This window comes from Monosiga brevicollis, genomic scaffold, assembly GCF_000002865.3.
Source record: "Monosiga brevicollis MX1 MONBRscaffold_40 genomic scaffold, whole genome shotgun sequence".
NCBI classification, from domain to species: domain Eukaryota; class Choanoflagellata; order Craspedida; family Salpingoecidae; genus Monosiga; species Monosiga brevicollis.
The window spans coordinates 139290-157039 of record NW_001865077.1 but is presented as its reverse complement, the minus strand read 5'-3'; the positions used below and the strand labels follow the sequence as shown (position 1 = coordinate 157039).

The following is a 17750-nucleotide window of genomic DNA, read 5'->3' as shown; positions in this document are numbered from 1 at the left end:
ACTCTCTCTGTGACTGTCTCTCTTCTGTGCTGTCTCTCCTGGGTTTATCGCTCTTCTGTCTGTCTCTTTGTCCGTCTCTCTGTCTGTCTCTGTCTCTCTGTCTGTCTCTTTGTCTGTCTCTCTCTGTCTCTCTGTGTGTCTGTATCTGTCTCTCTCTTCTGTCTCTCTCTCTTCTGTCTCTCTCTCTCTTCTGTCTCTCTCTCTCTTCTATCTCTCTCTCTTCTGTCTCTCTCTCTCTTCTGTCTCTCTCTCTCTTCTATCTCTCTCTCTTCTGTCTCTCTCTCATTCAACGTCTCTCTGTCTCTCTCTCTCACACACACATCCCGGGGGGGTGTGCTGTTGGTAGATGCTGATCAAGGGCGGGATGGCGGTGCGACGGGGGACGTGGCAGAGGCTGTGGCGGGGGGTGAGGGGGGTGGCTGTGCGGAGCACGAGTCTGATCTCACAGCGGGCGCAGCAGATGTCGACCAAGGCGGCCGAGCTGAAGCAGACCGCCGCCCGCCATCGCGTGTCCCACATTGCCAACCTCACGGCCAGCTTGCGTGAAGCGTACCCGGCCGAGCTCATCCTGTGCCAGAACGGCAGCTTTTTCGAGATTACCGGGGATGATATCCAGCGACTGCAGGCTCAGAGTGTGCCCCTCCGCGTGTCCAACAACTTGCTCGCCGGCTTTCCCCACACTGCCCTGGAGAACTGGCTCCTGCCCCTCGCCGAAGCCTTTGACTTTCGCATCGTCATTGTTGAGCAAGCAACCAGGAAAGCGTACGTGCTTCTCTCTCTCCCTCCTTGAGGCCTTGTGGCAGCCAGCTTGCCCTCCCGACGATTGGTTTTTTTTTTCCTCTCCTCAAGCCAGATCTGCCCCTGCGCCGCGTGCGCCCCTGCGCCCTCCCACCTCGCGCAACGTCTGAATGCACAGCATTTACTCCTCTGCCATGTGACACAACCCGCATGTTCTCCCCTCGTCCCCTCTCATGCGGTTGCTTTCTTGTCTCCCCATCCGACCATGCTGTTGCGCAGAACTGACAAGGTGGTGCCACGCGTCGTGACACGAGTGATCTCGCCCGGTACCCGCAGCCCCGATCTCGACTGCAGCGAATGTCATCTAGTGGCCACCGCCTTTGACCCAAACTCCAATCTCATTGGCGTGGCCCGCGTCGATCTGACGGCTGGCCAAATCACAACCGCCCTCACCTCACGATCCGATGTCGACGACATCCTCGCCGTCCACCCTGCCGATGAAATCCTCATCCCCACCACCCACACAGGTCGTCAACCTCTCTCTCCTTCCCATCAGACACCTTCCCCCCTCCCTTGCCCCCCGCGCGCTTCCTGCCAACCAGAATACTTTGCCCTTGTCTCGACTCGATCCGCAATCAAACCTTAGCCCACATGGCGCCTTACTTTACCAAGGCCTCCTCTCACTCCATACTCCATCTCTCTGTCTCTCTCTCGCGCGCGCTCTCTCACGCATTTTAGAGGTGGTGCGGCCTCTGAATACCGTCACTCCCAGCTCCGACCCTAACATCGATCCTAGCACCAGCTGGTTTCCTCAAATTAGGTAATTGTCTTTGCACCTCCGCCTCAGCACCCTCATTCCTCAGCCCCGGTTCGGTCATCTCCCAACGTTCAAACCTTTACGGTCCCGTCTGCCCCTCCCCACTGCAGGCCCTCCGAGTCGAGCGCCTACACTGCCGTTCCCATGTCCTACCTGACGTACAAAGATGATGCCAAACTGATTCAGAAACTGACCCCACCTTTTGCTCACGAGATGGAACGCCAGTCAGTCACAACACCCATATGCCCGCCCACCCGCCAGAACTCACGCCCCCAATCGCTCACACCCAGTTGGCCACTCTCAAAAACAGCGCCGTCGCCGTGCTGCTCAACTACCTCAAGCGTGCCTACGGCGGAGACCTACCCAGCATCCTTCAGAGCGGCTCCGACCCCTTGCAAAAGCGGGAGACTGTTCACATGTCCAAAGCAACACGTCTTGCTCTTGAACTGACTCAGGGCCGAGAGGTGCGCAACCCCATCTGTTTTTTTTCTTCTCTCTCTTTTTTTTTTTTTTTCTTTTTTTTTTTTTTTTTTTTTTGTTTAAAAAACAAAAATACCGACAAGCTTCTTCCGCCTCGACTGCTGGCCCTGGCCACCGCCTGATTATCTTCTGTTCGTTCGGTTTGGCTCCACACCCTTGACTCGGCTTTAGCGACTTGCTACCGCGCGACGAAGTGACTCCTTGTTTAGCTTTCTCCGCAACACCGTGACACGCATGGGCCATAAAGAACTCCAGCGCCGTCTCGAACAACCTCTCACCACCGCCGCAGCCATCGAACAACGCTATGACGCTGTCGAATTCCTGTTCAATGAAAGCAGTTTGGGTACGGCCTGCTTGTCTTCCCACGCACCCACACCACGACTACTACGGGGTCCACTGCTAGTCATCGCATCGCCTCGCTTCGACGCTCACCAAGGCGCCTCTCGAGAACGGTGCAGCATCTACCTTGCAAGGCAGCCTCAAGCTGCTGCGCGATCCCCGCATCAATCTCAGTCGCAAGAGCAACGATAAACGCCGCATGGGCGTACTCGATCTCGCCGAGCTGCTGGCCAGCCTGCGCAAGGTAGTGCGCCCGCAAAGCTCTGCTTTTCCACAGCCTCATCCCATGGATGTTGACCGACCACAATCATCTTCCTCAACTTGCCATCTGCCTTCACTGCTTTGTAGCTGATTGAAGCTCTTGAAGATTTTGATCACCCGACGAGCCACCTTTGGCAGAAAGAAGGCCGAGCCATCTTGCAGGTCCGATCTACTAGCAAACCTTGTAGTGCTGTCACAGGTCTTCCTCCCCTTCCAATCTTGCTTGCTCGTTGCCTGCCATATGTGCGTTGTTTTATTCATGTGCCTACACCAACGGTTGCAGAGTCCGCTGGCTGAGTCCTTGCTTGGAATGTGCATTGGCCCCGACAATCTCCTTTTGGGTCCTCTGGACTTGATCCCTCCGGGTTACTCAACCGATGTCGATGCCGCCCGCCGACAATACGAAACTGATATGAGCAAAGCTACGCGAATTATTGACGAACTTATGTCCGTTACCCCTGCGGGTTTTCTCGATCTGAATGGCCAATTGTATGGCCGATGCGCCTATCCCATACTCACTTCTATCATTTCCTTGTTGCCTGCACACTCGTCTCGCAGCTTTCAAGCCAAAGCGGCAAATCTTCAGGCCCATGACTTTTGGGACGATGATGGAGCTGGGCTCATTATCAGCGGAGTCGGCGCTAGAAAGTTTGTTTCTTGCCTTTTGGCTGCCAACCTCTCCCTTGCCCCCTTCACATCTTCGCTGAATGCAGCGGACCAGTAGATCACATTGGCCCGAAAAACCCGAATGCCTCTCATGATTGACTGTGCTTGAAACACATAGGTTCATGACGGCGCACAAATTAATTGCGCGCTCCAGCAAACTTCAGACCAAAACCAAAGCCAAAGGCTCGGCTACGCAGGAATTGCTGAAGCATTCTGCGCTTGCTACTCAGTCCCAAAGTCTCCTTGAGCTCAAGCAGGTTAGATAGCTACCGAATGTCCACGCTGTTCTTGGTACCAATCCATGCCTTCCTCAAAGTTTGCTTTCGTTCGCCGTTCGACTAGATGGCTGAGCTGCTGGCTGTTTACGAGCGAGTTGTCGAAGACATTGCGCTTGTGAATCGCATCGTGTCCCTTCAGGCTGACATTGATGTGACCTGTGCTTTAGCGATGGTAGCCCGCGAGCAGGTAAGAAAGCCACGTGGCTTCTTCTGGGTGCCACATGGGCCAGACTTGACATTGGTTTGGTTGTGTCTGGCACCAGGACTACGTGCGACCCAAGATCGTGGCCAAGCCCATTCTGGAGATTGAAGGCGGCCGCCACCCAGTCGTCGAAGCCATTGGTGGTACGTGGCCTGCATCGCCTTGGTTGGTTTTGGCATGCTCTGCTCTACGCTTGCTGTTGCTCAGTTTGGAGCTGGCTTGTGTGTAGCCGCCAGCATGCGTTACACGCCCAACGATTGCCACATCCCTGCCGGTGGTTTACAAATCCTGACCGGGCCAAACATGGGAGGCAAAAGCACCTACCTTCGCCAAGTTGCCCTTGCGGTCATCATGGCACAAGTAAGTGGTGGTTGAGAGGAGTTGAATGGCGCTTGGCAGCATGACGGTTGGACCAATGCGGCAGCAAGATGGGGTTGTTGAATACCACGTGGCAGGATTTGGCAGGAGCGCAACTCATGATGCAGTGTGCTCACGGACACAATCTGGCAGATGGGTAGCTTTGTGGCCGCAGACTCTATGACGTATGGCATTGTGGACCAGATTTTCACGCGTGTAAGTGTGCCCTTGCTGGCTTTGGGGCCGGCCTTGAAGTGATAGCCTCACGATGCTCTGCTCTCTGCTGCTTGCTGGCCTGTGCAGATTGGCGCCGATGATAGCCTCGAGGAAGGCATGAGTACCTTCATGGTGGAAATGAGTGACTTGGCTGCCGTGCTAAGCAAGAGTTGGTTGCGCGTTCACTGGGCACCTTGCTCGTAGAACCATACTTCGAGTGACATGCCAATTGTTGCCGTTGCAACCCTCTCACTTGAGATTTATGTTGCTTTGTCTCAGGCACATCCAATTCGCTGGTTATTCTGGATGAGATTGGTCGAGGCACAAGCCCACACGACGGCCTAGCCATTGCCTTGTTCGTGTCTCTTGCCCGTTTTTTTCTTGATTCATGCATGTTCGCAGCGACCGGCACTCCACTTTTTTTTTTTTTTTTTTTTTTTTTTTTTTTTTTTTTTTTGATATTGTTGCGCTGACTGCTGTTCTAACACGGCTTTTTAGGTCGGCGTTGCAACACATTCATGACGTCAAGGCGAATCGAACCTTGGTGGTCACACACTACCACGACCTGCCACATCTGACCAAGGACTGGCCCAATGTGCAACTGAAACACGTACGTGCACGTTGCGCCAGGGCAGGGCGATTTGCGCATGCCGTTTGCGTCAGCATCTTATTGCCATTGACCACTAGATGCGTTGCATTGTCACGGAGGATGAAGTGCTGTATGACCACGAGCTTCATGATGGGCATACCGACTTGTCGTATGGGATCGAAATGGCGCGCCATCTCTTACCATCCGATGTTATTGGCACGGCGGAAGCCATAAGGGCAACTTTGACAGAGCATGGTTACTTGACATTGACAGAAGAGGGCACGGCTCGGCTGAACCAGCTTGCACGATCGAGCCGGTCTGAGCAACAGTGTTATTCAGAACAAGATGTCAAAGGATGAGCAGAGCCCATATCTGCCGCTCAAGTGCACGTGCGCAGCTGGGCCTTAGTACAAGTGACCAGCCATTGACGCGAAACAAAACAGGAAAGAAAAAAAGAACAAGAAAAAGAAAAGCCGATCAAGAAGATGAACATGAATCGAAAACCGGTATATAAACCACACACTCATCAATTTCCTTCGTTTCCAATTGTCTGAGAAAGCTCATAAGCTCGAGAGATTCACACTTTTGCTGAGGGAGCGAGAGGCGGTTGAAGAGGGCTCAAACCTCTCCCACTGATGCAGTTTGAACACAAGAACACTACGGTTTGGGCTTAAGGCTTGTTAGGGGTGGCTGTGATGGCGGGCGGCGCGTGATTGCCCTCGGACACGAGCGGTGACTAAAGTCAAAGTGAGGGCGAGTGGTGCAAGCTTGTGAATAAAAGTTGCGCACGAGTCGTTTGATAGACGCAGGACTCGAGACCCTGATGCTTAAGACTGACCTGAGTGATAGTTACCACGCGCTCAGAGGTCGGGGCCGCGTTGACCAGTGAACTCAAAACCTTGCCGTGCTCGCCAGCGCGAGAGGTCAGGAAAAATTCGCCAGGGCCGTACAAGTTGTACATGTCCTAAAAAAAAAAAAAAGGCCGGGGAAGCACACAGATGGTCAAGGCCGAGCCAAGCGCAGAGAGGAATCGGGGCACGCGTGACGTACATTGCGATGATACCACTTTTGGAAAGAGGTCATGGCACGGCGCCACCACGGCAACACCTCGGGGACATCAGCTTGAGGTTTGTCTTCCTCGGCGAGCTAAAGGGGATTTGAGAGACGACGAGCGGCATGGGATCAGGGGAGAGTGGGAACCAGCGTTGTTCGACTGCGAGCCATGACACACCTCAGGCGTCATGGTGGCATGCCAAGCAATGACGTGTTTTTTGGAGACAACGTAGGTTTCTCCTTCTTGGAGCTCGAGGCGGAAGATGCCACCAGGGGCGGTGATGGCCAGTTGCCCATGGCCACTGACGCGAAGCGTGCCCAAGCCTAACACGGAAATACAACGATCAGATGATGATGCGGACAGGAACTGCTTGTAAGCCACAGCGCGGGCTTGGGGTCGAGGAAGAACCTGAGCGGGGGTCAAGAGACTTCATGCTGATGGCTGCGGAGATGGTAGTACTGTAGGCCAACGGGGCAGAGGGACGAACAAAATATTGCTCTTTTCCGTCCTGGCACGAGACAAAAAAAAAAAAAAAACAGAAGAAGAAGAAGAAGGAAAAAAAAAAAAAAAGGGCCATCGGAAGGCGTCCATGGGGTGATGACAGGCGATAGAAAGCAAAGAAAGAAGGCGCCGAAGAGTGGCGGGAGCGAGGGAGAGGGGAACATGGATCGAATCGTACCAGCTCAAGGATGGCAACGTCACCAAGGTTGGGCGGGCTAAGCAGGGCATCGCCCGCAGCATCACGGGTCGACAGAGACTGGTAATACAGGGGACCGCCGCCAACTTTACGCAAGATGGCGGAGAAGGGGTTGCCCACGAGGGCCGTGGTCAGGCGCATGCGATCCGAGTGGGCGACCACGCTATCGCTGCGGGCTGTTGAAGGGGGGTGATGTTGGGAAGGAGAACCAAGGTTAGGGTTGAGGAGCTGTCAAGTGCAGGTGCGCGACATCTCGATCGAAAGTTGAGAATTATAAGAGGCAACCAACCGTAGACACTGGCGCGGGGTTCGCACTGCACATGCAAGATTGATCCGAGACCATTGGCGATCACCGTCAACTGGGTGATGCGGAGCAAGCACGGGAGTGAGGCCGAGAAGTGAGGCCGAGGAGCAGAGGCAGGAGCAGCGGCAGGCAGAGACAGTACTACACGAGCAAGTCAGTTGGGGCCAATGACGGGCGAGCAGCCGTGCAGTCCTATGCTCGGCGTCATACCTGTGCACCAGTTTCCGGGGCAGTGGAGGGACGAAACACATGTTGGGCTTCGCGGGAGGCGGCGAGGCTGCGACAAATGCCATGCCATGCACGTGTGAGCTCGTGTGACAGTGAATTGTATTCCGAGACCAGAGGCCACGGGGCAAGCACTGACCCTTCCGGCTGCGCATTGGATTGAATGCACTAGCAGTGGCAAAGCATAGTTCAAGCACCGAGCAGGGCCCGCAGCCGTTCCCGGACGAGTGAGCGCGACTGACTGGTCAAGCGAGAACATGACGCGATAGCCAAAGACCACCCGCAAAATCCAACCCAAACCACAAACGACGTACCCGCACTCCACCCATCTGCAGAGCCGTGCAGGACTTGATCCCCGACACAACGCCGCCCGTTCCCCGAACACCACGCGCCGCCGCCATCATCACCACCGACCCCTGCTGCATCATCTTCCTGATGTGTGTGTGCGTGTGTGCGCCGTGTGTCTGTGTGTGTGAAGAGAGCCAAAGTGTTGAAGAGAGAGAGAGATTTAGAGAGAGAGAGAGAGAGAGATTTAGAGAGAGAGAGAGATTTAGAGATTTAGAGAGAGAGAGAGAGAGGGAGAATGAATTGGTTTGGTCGGTTTGAGAAGAGAGAGAGAGAGAGAGAGAGAGAGAGATTTAGAGAGAGAGATTTAGAGAGAGAGAGAGAGAGAGATTTAGAGAGAGAGAGAGAGAGATTTAGAGAGAGATTTAGAGAGAGAGATTTAGAGAGATTTAGAGAGAGAGATTTAGAGAGAGAGAGAGAGAGATTTAGAGAGAGATTTAGAGAGAGAGATTTAGAGAGAGAGATTTAGAGAGAGAGAGAGAGAGAGAGAGATTTAGAGAGAGATTTAGAGAGAGAGATTTAGAGAGAGAGATTTAGAGAGAGAGAGAGAGAGAGAGAGATTTAGAGAGAGAGATTTAGAGAGAGAGAGAGATTGAGATTGAGATTTAGAGAGAGAGAGAGAGAGATTTAGAGAGTTTCAATTGCAGCATCAGGGCTATGGGGAGGCGGGTTAGGGGGGCTGTGGGGAAAGATGGAGATGAATCTGGGATGGAGCGGGACCCGGGGTGGAGAGCATCCCGGGTTATGCGCGGGATTAGGTGGGCATGGGTGAGATGGGAAGGGCGCGGGGGCAAGGTGAGGCATGATTGACGCTGTGGCGTAAGTGAAGGGGGGTAGTGTCATCGCAAGTTGGGTGGCGGGTGAGGGATGGTGCAAGCGGGAGGGACCACCGCGGGGTGGGAGACATGGTGCTGGCTCGAGACGGGGCGATATCCCAGCTGTTTGGGTCTTGATGGCGCGTCATTTCGATGCTCGTGGTTTGATTGAGAGAGAGAGAGAGAGGAAAAAAAGAAAGAAAAAAAGCATTGGTAATGCCAGGGCTCAACTCTGGCCCACAGGCGCCGAGATGCATTTGAGGCAGACGGCTCAAGCGCGTGGCGCTGTTGCCGTCGCTACCCTTGAGACTCGATGGCACACGAACGATCCATAACAATAGTGACAGCAGGAACAACACAGGCTGCCCGCGGCGGCGAGTCTAGCGGGCAACGACGCAGGCCGGACTGGTGATGGGGGTGGAGGTGCGCGGCAGCTGGCTGGCCTTGTTGTCTGGGGGCGCGTTGGAGGCGCCGAGCGCAAGAATGTCGGCAAGGGCAAAGGCATACACGGTGTGACCACGTTCAGCGGCCACGTGCAGGCGGTCACCAATCAGGGCAAAGTACCGCGGCCAGTGACCCACATCAAAGCTGCCTCGGTATTGGGGCGCCGCAGCCTCGTTGGCCGGGTCAACGTCAAAGATGGCCACCACATCGGGGCCACGGACGGCCACAAGCAAGGTGCGCCCATCGTTGATCAGCAAGAGGTGACCATCAAAGGGCTCCTCGCTTGTCCGCGAAGGCACGCGAGTGCTGGGCACGGCATGGAGCTCCGTGGCCGTGGCCGTGGCCGCATCCCAGCGCAAGACCCGCAGTTGGTGATCCAGTTCACAGGTGACGTACAAGAGGTTGCCTTGCACGGCCACATGGCGTGGTCCCGCACCGCCCGCAAGCTGGATGGCCACGCCCGTGGCCGTCAGCCTGCCCGCGGCGTCCAGTTTGTAACGCCGCAACTGATCCGTGCCCAGGTCTGCCACGAGCACATGGGTGCCACCGGGGATCAGGGTTGCAGAGTGTGCATGTGGTCCCTCTTGACGATCGGTGCGAGGGCCGGAGCCCTGGTGACCCAGCAATTGGCTCGGTCCTTCCTCGGTCGCCAGCGCCCCCGTCGCTGCCACCAGTGGCACGACGGCCAGCTCACCGGTCCCGTAGTGGCTCACGTACAGCGCATCCAAACCGGGGCTCAGCAAGACGTGGCAGGCAAAGGCTCCGCCCGTCGGACACGTCCCCGCGACCTTTGGCGCCGTGGCATCGCTCACGTCCACCACGATCACGCTGGACGCCTCCGTCTCGCAAACGGCGTAAAGCAACGGCAGCGTTGGATGCGCCACCATAAAAGAAGCCGCCGGTACCGTGAGCACCTGCTCCGCCTCCCCCGTCACGGGGTCCTGCCGCCACAGCCCCTCGCCCTGACCCGTGGGCGTCCCCAGCCCCTTGGCCGGATACGTCCCCCACCACAGCGACGCCGCTGACGATGCTGCTGCCATCCCTGCACGTCCGATCGGACCAAAATACTTTGTGCGCTGCCTTGTCGCCTTGCTCACCCTTTCAACAGTATACCTCGGGAACTATAGTAAAATACTTTTAAAGTCATGTGCCTGCAAGGGTCATACAAAGTATAAACTGCCCCTCGAAAAATAACTCCTGTCTTTCGCAAGAGTGGTTTAAAGTAATCAACCACCGTGGGAAGTTAACTCCGCACTACAATTCCCAGGGATAAAGTTTACATTGGAGCCGTCCAGTGCCATTTCAACGCGACTTCAGGTAAAAAAAAAAAAAAAAAAAAAAAAAAAAAAGGCGATTGGCAGTGGCAAGTGGCAGTCCATGCGGCAGGGATACCGGGCACTGGCACTGGCAGTGCTCGTGTATCAGGAGGGGAGGGGTGCCGGTGTGATACCATGGCGTCTTGCGGTGTATCTGAGGCATCTATGTGTGTGTGCTGCCGTTTTTTTTCTCTCTTCTTTTGGGTGTCACGTTGCGAGCAACAGAAGCAAGAGTGAGGCAAGGCTGACGGTGCAGGGGCTGCCGGAGGCCTGCGCTGAGAAAGGGAGAGAAAGAGGCAGGAGGGGACTGCAGTAGGTCTTGGGGATATTGTGTCATGCCTTGTCAAGGGCACGGGGGACCTCTTTCTCAGTTTCTTGCTCATCTTGCATGTGCCCATAGCCTGGGAGTCGTGCGACGTCACTTGGTCGTCTCCACCGCCATCATGGATCGGCTCATTCCCACCATCAACAAGCTGCAGGATGTGCTCAACATTGTCGGGGAGAACAGCGAGATTCAGCTGCCCCAAATCGTTGTTGTGGGCGCCCAGGTTCGACCCTTTCCGCTGTTTGTGTCTCGGTTCGCATGGCATGACGTGGCCCCTCTCAGGCATCATCGCCCGCTGACCACCCCGCCCTGCGCATGTCTCACGAGCAGAGCAGTGGCAAAAGTTCCATTCTGGAGAACGTGGTCGGCAAAGACTTTTTGCCTCGTGGCACAGGCATTGTCACTCGCGTGCCCCTCGTGCTTCAGCTCGTCCAAACCGCCGATGATGGTTCGTTGCTCGTTCCAACTCGCCTGCAGCAATGTTTGCGCCTTGTCGTCGTCGTCTTACGTCCCCGCTGCATGCGTCCTGGTGGATTTTTGGCCGCAGAATGGGCCACCTTCCAACACGCTGGTGGCAAGGTTTGTTCCCAACTCCCGGTCGCTAATTTTTTTTTCTGCTTTTTGTTCATCTCCGTCTTGTGCTTCTCCTTCTTCTTGTTCGTCTTGTTCACTCTTCCACATCCTCTCCGCCCTTCCTCCCCGTCCTTGACCTTGCCCTTGCTCCAGGTGTTTCGCGACTTTGAACAAGTGCGCCAAGAGATTGTGGATCAGACTGAACGCATCACTGGGCCCGGCAAGGTGCGTGAATTTTCTGTGTTCCCATTTTGGCGCTGGGCTTGAACGAGCGCTGTCCTAACTGATTATCCTCTTCGACTCTTTTTTTTTGCACAAAGGCTGTGAGCAACGAGCCCATTCATCTGCGGGTGCACTCCCCCAACGTTGTCAATCTGACCCTGGTGGATCTGCCCGGTCTCACCAAAGTGGCCGTGGCTGACCAACCTCAAGATATTGGCCCGCAAATTCGCCGCCTTGTGCGACACTACATTGACAACCCCAACAGCCTCATCCTTGCCGTCAGCCCCGCCAATGCAGACATTGCCAACTCTGACTCGCTCCAAATCGCCAAGGTACTCTTTTCACCTTTCCGACGGCCCGCTCGGACAAGAAGCGCTTGCCCCCACTATTCCCAACAGGGTTCATCCTTCATCCGCCATGTCTTGCAACCTTCTCGCTCTGGTAGGAGGTCGACCCCCAAGGGGATCGCACCCTTGCCATCGTGACCAAACTCGACCTTATGGACCGCGGCACCGATGCCAAGGCCCTTCTCTCTGGCGAAGGTACATTGGAACCGCTTGCAGCCATGTCCTCCTGGCCCTTTGTGCAGTGCGCACACAGCCTTTTCCTCATCCTCTGCGTTTTTCATGGCTATAGTGCTTCCCGTCAAGCTTGGCATCATCGGTATTGTCAATCGCAGCCAGAATGATATCAATTGCAAGACCTCGATTCAGGTGCGTACCCACAAGCCGAGGGTGTGCGGCCCATGCGGCTCATCCAACGCGACGCTTACATCTGTATCACCACAAACAGGATTCACTGGACAACGAGAAGCGCTTCTTCCGTACCCACTACCCGGAAATGGCCGACCGTTGCGGTTGCGCTTTTCTTGCCGATACCCTGCATCACCTCTTGCTCCAACACATTCGCGCCTGCCTGCCTGATCTCAAGCAGCGTATCAAGAGCCTCCAGGTACTGTGGGCGCAACACCCATTGCTTACCCCGTTCCGGGTTTCGCGTTGCCTCATCTGCCGCATCTCCTCGCTTTGGACGTGTGGGTGAGGTAGATTCAAACGCACAAGCGTGTGCAGGAGCTTGGTGAGCCGTTGAAGGATGACGCCACACGCGGTGCCACGTTGCTCACCAACATCATGCGCTACGCAGAGGCGGTCAAAGCTTCCATCAGCGGTCTGTCTCGTCCCTCCATGCCTTTTTGTTCCATTCTTAACAGATCAGGGGTGGGGAAGTGTTTTTTTTTTTTTTTTTTTTTTTTTTTTTTTTTTTTGTATGTCTTTGATCTGTAAAGCTTTGCTGTTTGCCCTTGCACCTCGGGCTGTGCGCATCAGCTGTGTCGACACGCACGCTTGCTCATGATCTCTGGAGGTGCCTCGAATCAGGATCGGGTGCCATGATGCGCGCCAGCGATGAGCAGCTCCCCCTCTCGACGGGTGCTCGCATCTACCACATCTTCCACTACACGTTTGGTGGCGCGCTCAACAAGATGGACGCCATGGAAGGCCTGGACTCGCAAAAGATTCTGGCCGAGATTCGCAACGCCGCTGGGCCTCGTCCTTCCCTCTTCATCCCCGAAGCCGCATTTGAGGCCCTGATCAAGAAGCAGATCCAGCGTCTCGAGTCCCCAAGCGTGCAATGCGCTGAGCTCATCCACGAGGAGCTTCTGGCCGTGCTCCGCCAATGCCTCAAGCTTCGTGAGCTTGCTCGCTTCGAGGCTCTCCGGGAACGTCTCCTTGACTGCGCTCGCAAGTTTCTCGAGCGCTGCCTTCCCCGTACCCTGGACATGATCCGCAACCTGATCCACGTGGAGGTGCGTTGCGGCAGGCCTGGACTCGTGTCGAAGTCCCACGTTATATTCACTTTGTGTTTCACGGCTGCCCCGTCAATTCGCTTTGTGTGTTTGCCCGTGCGTAGATGTCATACATCAACACGAAGCACCCAGACTTTGAGAACCCTCAGTCGCTGTTTGCCACTCCGGTATGACCCTTTTGACATCTTCGAGTCTGGGTACACCGTCCATTGCTTTGCAGAATGAAGATGTGCACCAACTTCACGCATGGCTCATCCGTCGTCTCTCTTGTTCCTTTTGGTCATTGTGCCTTTGTGTTTGTTGCTGCGGGGACGGGGTGCCACCAGCGTGCGCCAGTGGCTGAACCTGTGGCCATGCTGCCCGAGGTACGTGTCATGTCTGCTGGCTTGCTCAGTTGTCCTTCCGTTTGCTCATTGGGGGCTCGTCGCTTGCCGATCGTTTTTTCATCCAGGACCTCTCCCCGGGCACGGAGCGCCTGGAGGACTATGGTCCCAATGCCAAGCCCGCTCGCAAAGAAGCCAAGGTGCGGTTCTGACAAGTCACCAAGTCCATTGTCATCTTGGCACTTCTTCTTCTTCTTCTTCTCCTTCTTTTGTTTTCCACTTATTTCCGATCGTTTGTGACCAATCTTTCGCCAGGGTGGTAACCCAGGGTTTTTCAACATGTTGCTGAACAGCATGAAGCGCCAGCCGGTGAGTGTCCACCGTTGTCTTGCCTTTGATGTGGCACACAGCTCACGGACGTGCCAAACCTTGTGTTGGCGGGCGGTCTTGTAGGAGGAACCCGTGCTCAACTCCCCCTCGGTAGAGGAGATCTCACAAGCCCTGCAGGACGACAGCTCACCCGATGCCTCGCAGGAGACGCAGGTGCGCGTTCTTGTTCCCCTGCGGGTGTCGCGGCCAGGTCCATCCCTTGACCGAGGCCTGGTGCTGCGATTCGTTTTTGTTTGTTTGCTTGTTTTTGCAGATTGTGACCCAGCTCGTGACGTCCTATTTTACCATTGTTCGCAAGACCATTACGGATATGGTGCCCAAGACGGTGGGTTGCTGTTTGGTGTTGGGGCTGCTTTCCTGCGTCGAGACTGTTGCTTCGCGGTGGCCTGCTGCCATTCTCTGACCGTCGCTTTACCCGGACCTGGTTTAGATTATGGCCTTCATGGTGTCCCAGCTCCAGGAAGAGCTTCATCACCAGGTCCGCTTCATCCCGTGCTCATCGCTGGCTACCTCCTGTCTCCTCTCTTTGGCCTGGCTCACACACGCTGTACCCCTCAATCCTTTTGACTACCGGTTTTGGCACAGCTGGTGCAAGAACTGTATGGCGCCGGCGCCGACCTGAGCCTGCTTGATGAAGACCCCCGTCTGGTCAAAGAGGTACGCACACAATCGCATGCGCCGCCCCCATTTCATCTGCCTGCACGCACCCGTGCACTCACCTGACCCACCCAACACGCAGCGCACGGCCGCGAAAGAAAAACTGCGGGTGCTCGATGAATGCAACACGATCGTCTCGCAAGTGGGGGCATAAGAATATCAATTCAACTCAAGCACGTCACGGTACATGGGGCATAGAAATATCGATTCAACTCGAGCACGTTATGGCACGGCTACGGAGCGGTACTTCTGACTGAGCTCATTCATCTGATGCGTAACCGTCGTTCAAAAATTGATCTATCAGGCGCAAAACACTGAGTGAGAACAAAACCCTTGTCACAAAGTTTCGAGAAAAGGCATGCTTTACATACTGTCTTCGAAATGACCGATACTGGCGATGGTTTGATCAATGACAAGGATATCCATCGTTTCTAATCGGATGCAGACGACCCGTCATCAGGCCTTTGATGCGACGAAAACTCCTTGTCATGCAACAAGGTGGTACGTACTGGCACTTCTCATGGTGGGAAGCACGTAGCTAATGTCACATCGAGTCATATCTTGGTTGTTGATGTATGCAATGCAATCGCCCGGTTGCAATCCAGCAGAGGCGGCAACGCCGTGTGGCGCAACAGATTTTACTAATGGAGGCGACCTTTACATGCAGTGGTGGGTGCATGAGAGTATTCTTCAAGGACGCACCGACCCCCATACAAGTCACGTACCGTGAATTTATCTCCATTCCCCACGATTGAGTGACGTTGTCACGAGTCAAGGTAAGGCGACGCTTGGGATGGGTTTGCAAGAACCACACCAGGCTTTCATGATCATCAACAGGCAGTTGAAAGGCAGGCTATTCAAGATCGCAAGATGAGAAAGACGTCGAATGGATGGTCAAGCGAACGAAGCAGCGAGGATGACACCTTGCTTACCTGGCCACCTGTTGCTGGGGCAGCCTCAAGCTGCTCAACACTTGTAACCGTCGTCTGAATAGAGACTGTGTCACTTCTGTCAAGAATGGCTGAGGTGTTGTGCTTGTAAGCGTCAACACTGCGAACCTGATCATGTGATGGAAGTGGTGGTCGATCCATGGTTGTCACAGTCGTATGCACGGACTCTGAGTCCTCTTCTTTGTACGGTGGCAAAGCAGTTTGCACAGAGTCGGCCATCAATGTCGCCGTGCTTGATTCAAGCTCTTCCTGCACAGCCTTTCCTTCTTTTGCACCTTTAGGCTGCTGCTGGATAGCCACGGGGTCAGACTGTGGCACCTTTGAGCTTTTGACTTCTGTGACATCCTGATTCACACCTGCGTCGGCCATTGATGCTGTTGCACCAGCAGCAGGCAGAGGCCCGCTGGCGCCTTGCTCACTGACAACTGTATCAATCGTCGCAACAGAGCTAGATAATACCAAAATGAAGGCAGGCTTGACAAATAGCATCAACCATATCATGGATTTCCCTGGCCGAAAAACTTACCGATTGGAAGAGACAGAGCCTGATCGGGATCGAACAGATCCAGCACGAGATCGGACTGATCCAGAGCGCGAGCGGACTGATCCAGAACGGGACCTGTACAGAGAATTCATTCAGTTTGCGCAACAATGCCAAGAACATGGCAGCAGGCAATTTAAGTACCGAGCTTTGCCGATGCGGTTGATGACATGGAGCAAGTCTGCAGGCCAATAGCTTGGCTTCTCTTTCAAAGCTTGGATTAGCTAAATAAAAATTGCGAAATGAGGATTAGCAAACTTCACCTCAAAAAAAAAGAAGCTTTCTGTGACGAAGTTCGCACGCACCGCCACAATGTCCTTCTTGCCAGAATTGTGTTTCTTGTTCACAACCAAAAAACCAGACTCGTCTGGTACCACCAGGTGGTGTGTCACCTTGCCGTTGAATCCAAGGACGATGACAAACTACCGATTGGCATGAGATGCGTCGTTTGCGTTTTACTGTGCTTGTTGTGCAGGCAACGCACCTCTGTTTTCTCTTCATTCATCTTCCGGCGAAGGAACCACGCGCCATTCACGTCTCCGCCAAGATTTTCCTCAGCAAATTTCTGCATTGTTGCTATCAATACTCGCAATGAGAAGAACGGCTCAGAGCACTATGAATGCGCGATTGCAGGAGCCGTACCATCTGCTTCTGCCCTAGAAATGAAGCCATGATCAAACAATGGTGGCGGGCGTCGAATTGGCGTGACGAGTTTGACAGGCCAATCAGGCGTGTCCTTTGCAAGCTGGTTGATCAACTTTGCTTGCAAACACGGCAAAGGTGAGGGATGCAAAGGCATCGTTGGTATCCTTGGTTCGCATCCACGTACCTTGACAAGAGAAGTTGGATCACCAAAAACTTTGCCGTTCAAGGTCCAGTTCTCGCCGCTTTTCTTGATCAAGTGATGTGTGGGCTTGCCCTTGTATGTTACACACAAAACGAATTTTCGCTCTTGCGGTGACGAGTCATCCTTCTCATACACTAAAAAGGTTCCATCTTCGCCGCCATTTCGCATCACAAGCTCTATTGCACCGCCATGAGCTGCTTTTAATGCGGTCAGTTAGAAGCATGAGGGGCGGAACCCACCATCTGTCTTCTCGCGCGTTAGTTTGCCGTGAAGCCAAGAAGGTCGCGCCATTTTGGCAGGTGAATGAAAAAGAAAATAATGCTAGCATGCAAGCTCAATTTAAACATGTTATTGTCGCAAACATAAATTTTTACCATACAAAGAGCGATTATTGGACCTGGTCTTGTTGGTCCTCGGTTTGCAGCTGATTGGGCATACTGTCCGTCCACCATCGATCAAATTGCTCCATTTGCTGTTGGAGTTGAGACATGATCTGCCTGCGAAGAACGCAAACATGTTGGAATCGCTTTACTGCCTTTTCATCCACCTCTAAGTCTGGGTGGAACTCAACACACCCGTCAATGATAAAAGCATTCTCACGGACAAATGTTGGTTGAAATGTGCGAATGGCCTTGGTGAAGCTGAATTCCGGATCATCTACATGCTGCTCCAATAGAGCCGTGAGCTCGTCAAGGGCATGACTGCTCATTCTTCGTGGCCAGCAATAGAGACGAGAGAAGCAAATGGAAAATGACTTGACCAGCAATCGCTCGTATCGTACCCCGACTCTTGGTGCCACACCAGGCAAATACACTTCAAGTGTCCAGCAAAAGGCTTCCACTACCAAGTGAAAGAGGGCAAGAGAGAAAGCGACTACCATCAGTGTAACAAAGTGTAACAAGTCCACACCCATGCCTTAGTATACCCTTTATCACGCTTTGCATAATACGGCTCCCCCCTTACTTCCCCTTTAGG

General features: G+C 54.2%; 4 protein-coding genes across 4 annotated transcripts; 2 read left to right on the top strand and 2 right to left on the bottom strand.

The window, feature by feature from the left end:
- Nucleotides 1-364: 364 nt before the first annotated feature.
- MONBRDRAFT_29905 (uncharacterized protein) lies at nucleotides 365-5302 on the top strand (the record flags this gene model as incomplete). The annotated part of the gene is made up of 17 exons (XM_001750380.1): nucleotides 365-762; nucleotides 1018-1265; nucleotides 1477-1558; nucleotides 1666-1779; nucleotides 1866-2019; nucleotides 2439-2621; nucleotides 2723-2797; nucleotides 2919-3283; nucleotides 3420-3558; nucleotides 3644-3766; nucleotides 3843-3924; nucleotides 4011-4141; nucleotides 4292-4354; nucleotides 4442-4523; nucleotides 4634-4709; nucleotides 4853-4964; nucleotides 5042-5302. The coding sequence occupies 17 exons, from the start codon at nucleotides 365-367 to the stop codon at nucleotides 5300-5302; spliced, it is 2688 nt and encodes an 895-aa protein (XP_001750432.1).
- A 3461-nt stretch (nucleotides 5303-8763) lies between these two features.
- On the bottom strand, nucleotides 8764-9867 carry MONBRDRAFT_29904 (uncharacterized protein; the record flags this gene model as incomplete). The annotated part of the gene is made up of 1 exon (XM_001750345.1): nucleotides 8764-9867. The coding sequence occupies one exon, from the start codon at nucleotides 9865-9867 to the stop codon at nucleotides 8764-8766; it is 1104 nt and encodes a 367-aa protein (XP_001750397.1).
- A 719-nt stretch (nucleotides 9868-10586) lies between these two features.
- On the top strand, nucleotides 10587-14755 carry MONBRDRAFT_34545 (uncharacterized protein; the record flags this gene model as incomplete). Its single annotated transcript, XM_001750379.1, has 20 exons — nucleotides 10587-10691; nucleotides 10751-10916; nucleotides 11016-11047; nucleotides 11195-11266; nucleotides 11362-11595; nucleotides 11709-11805; nucleotides 11900-11976; nucleotides 12056-12214; nucleotides 12310-12430; nucleotides 12640-13067; nucleotides 13172-13234; nucleotides 13394-13432; nucleotides 13519-13590; nucleotides 13706-13759; nucleotides 13844-13933; nucleotides 14034-14105; nucleotides 14211-14258; nucleotides 14366-14437; nucleotides 14520-14579; nucleotides 14636-14755. The coding sequence occupies 20 exons, from the start codon at nucleotides 10587-10589 to the stop codon at nucleotides 14753-14755; spliced, it is 2181 nt and encodes a 726-aa protein (XP_001750431.1).
- Nucleotides 14756-14923: 168 nt separating this feature from the next.
- On the bottom strand, nucleotides 14924-16943 carry MONBRDRAFT_29902 (uncharacterized protein; the record flags this gene model as incomplete). Its single annotated transcript, XM_001750344.1, has 9 exons — nucleotides 14924-15092; nucleotides 15163-15290; nucleotides 15370-15732; nucleotides 15771-15835; nucleotides 15914-16006; nucleotides 16050-16152; nucleotides 16234-16350; nucleotides 16413-16541; nucleotides 16758-16943. 9 exons carry the CDS (start codon nucleotides 16941-16943, stop codon nucleotides 14924-14926), a joined length of 1353 nt encoding a protein of 450 aa, XP_001750396.1.
- Nucleotides 16944-17750: the final 807 nt, after the last annotated feature.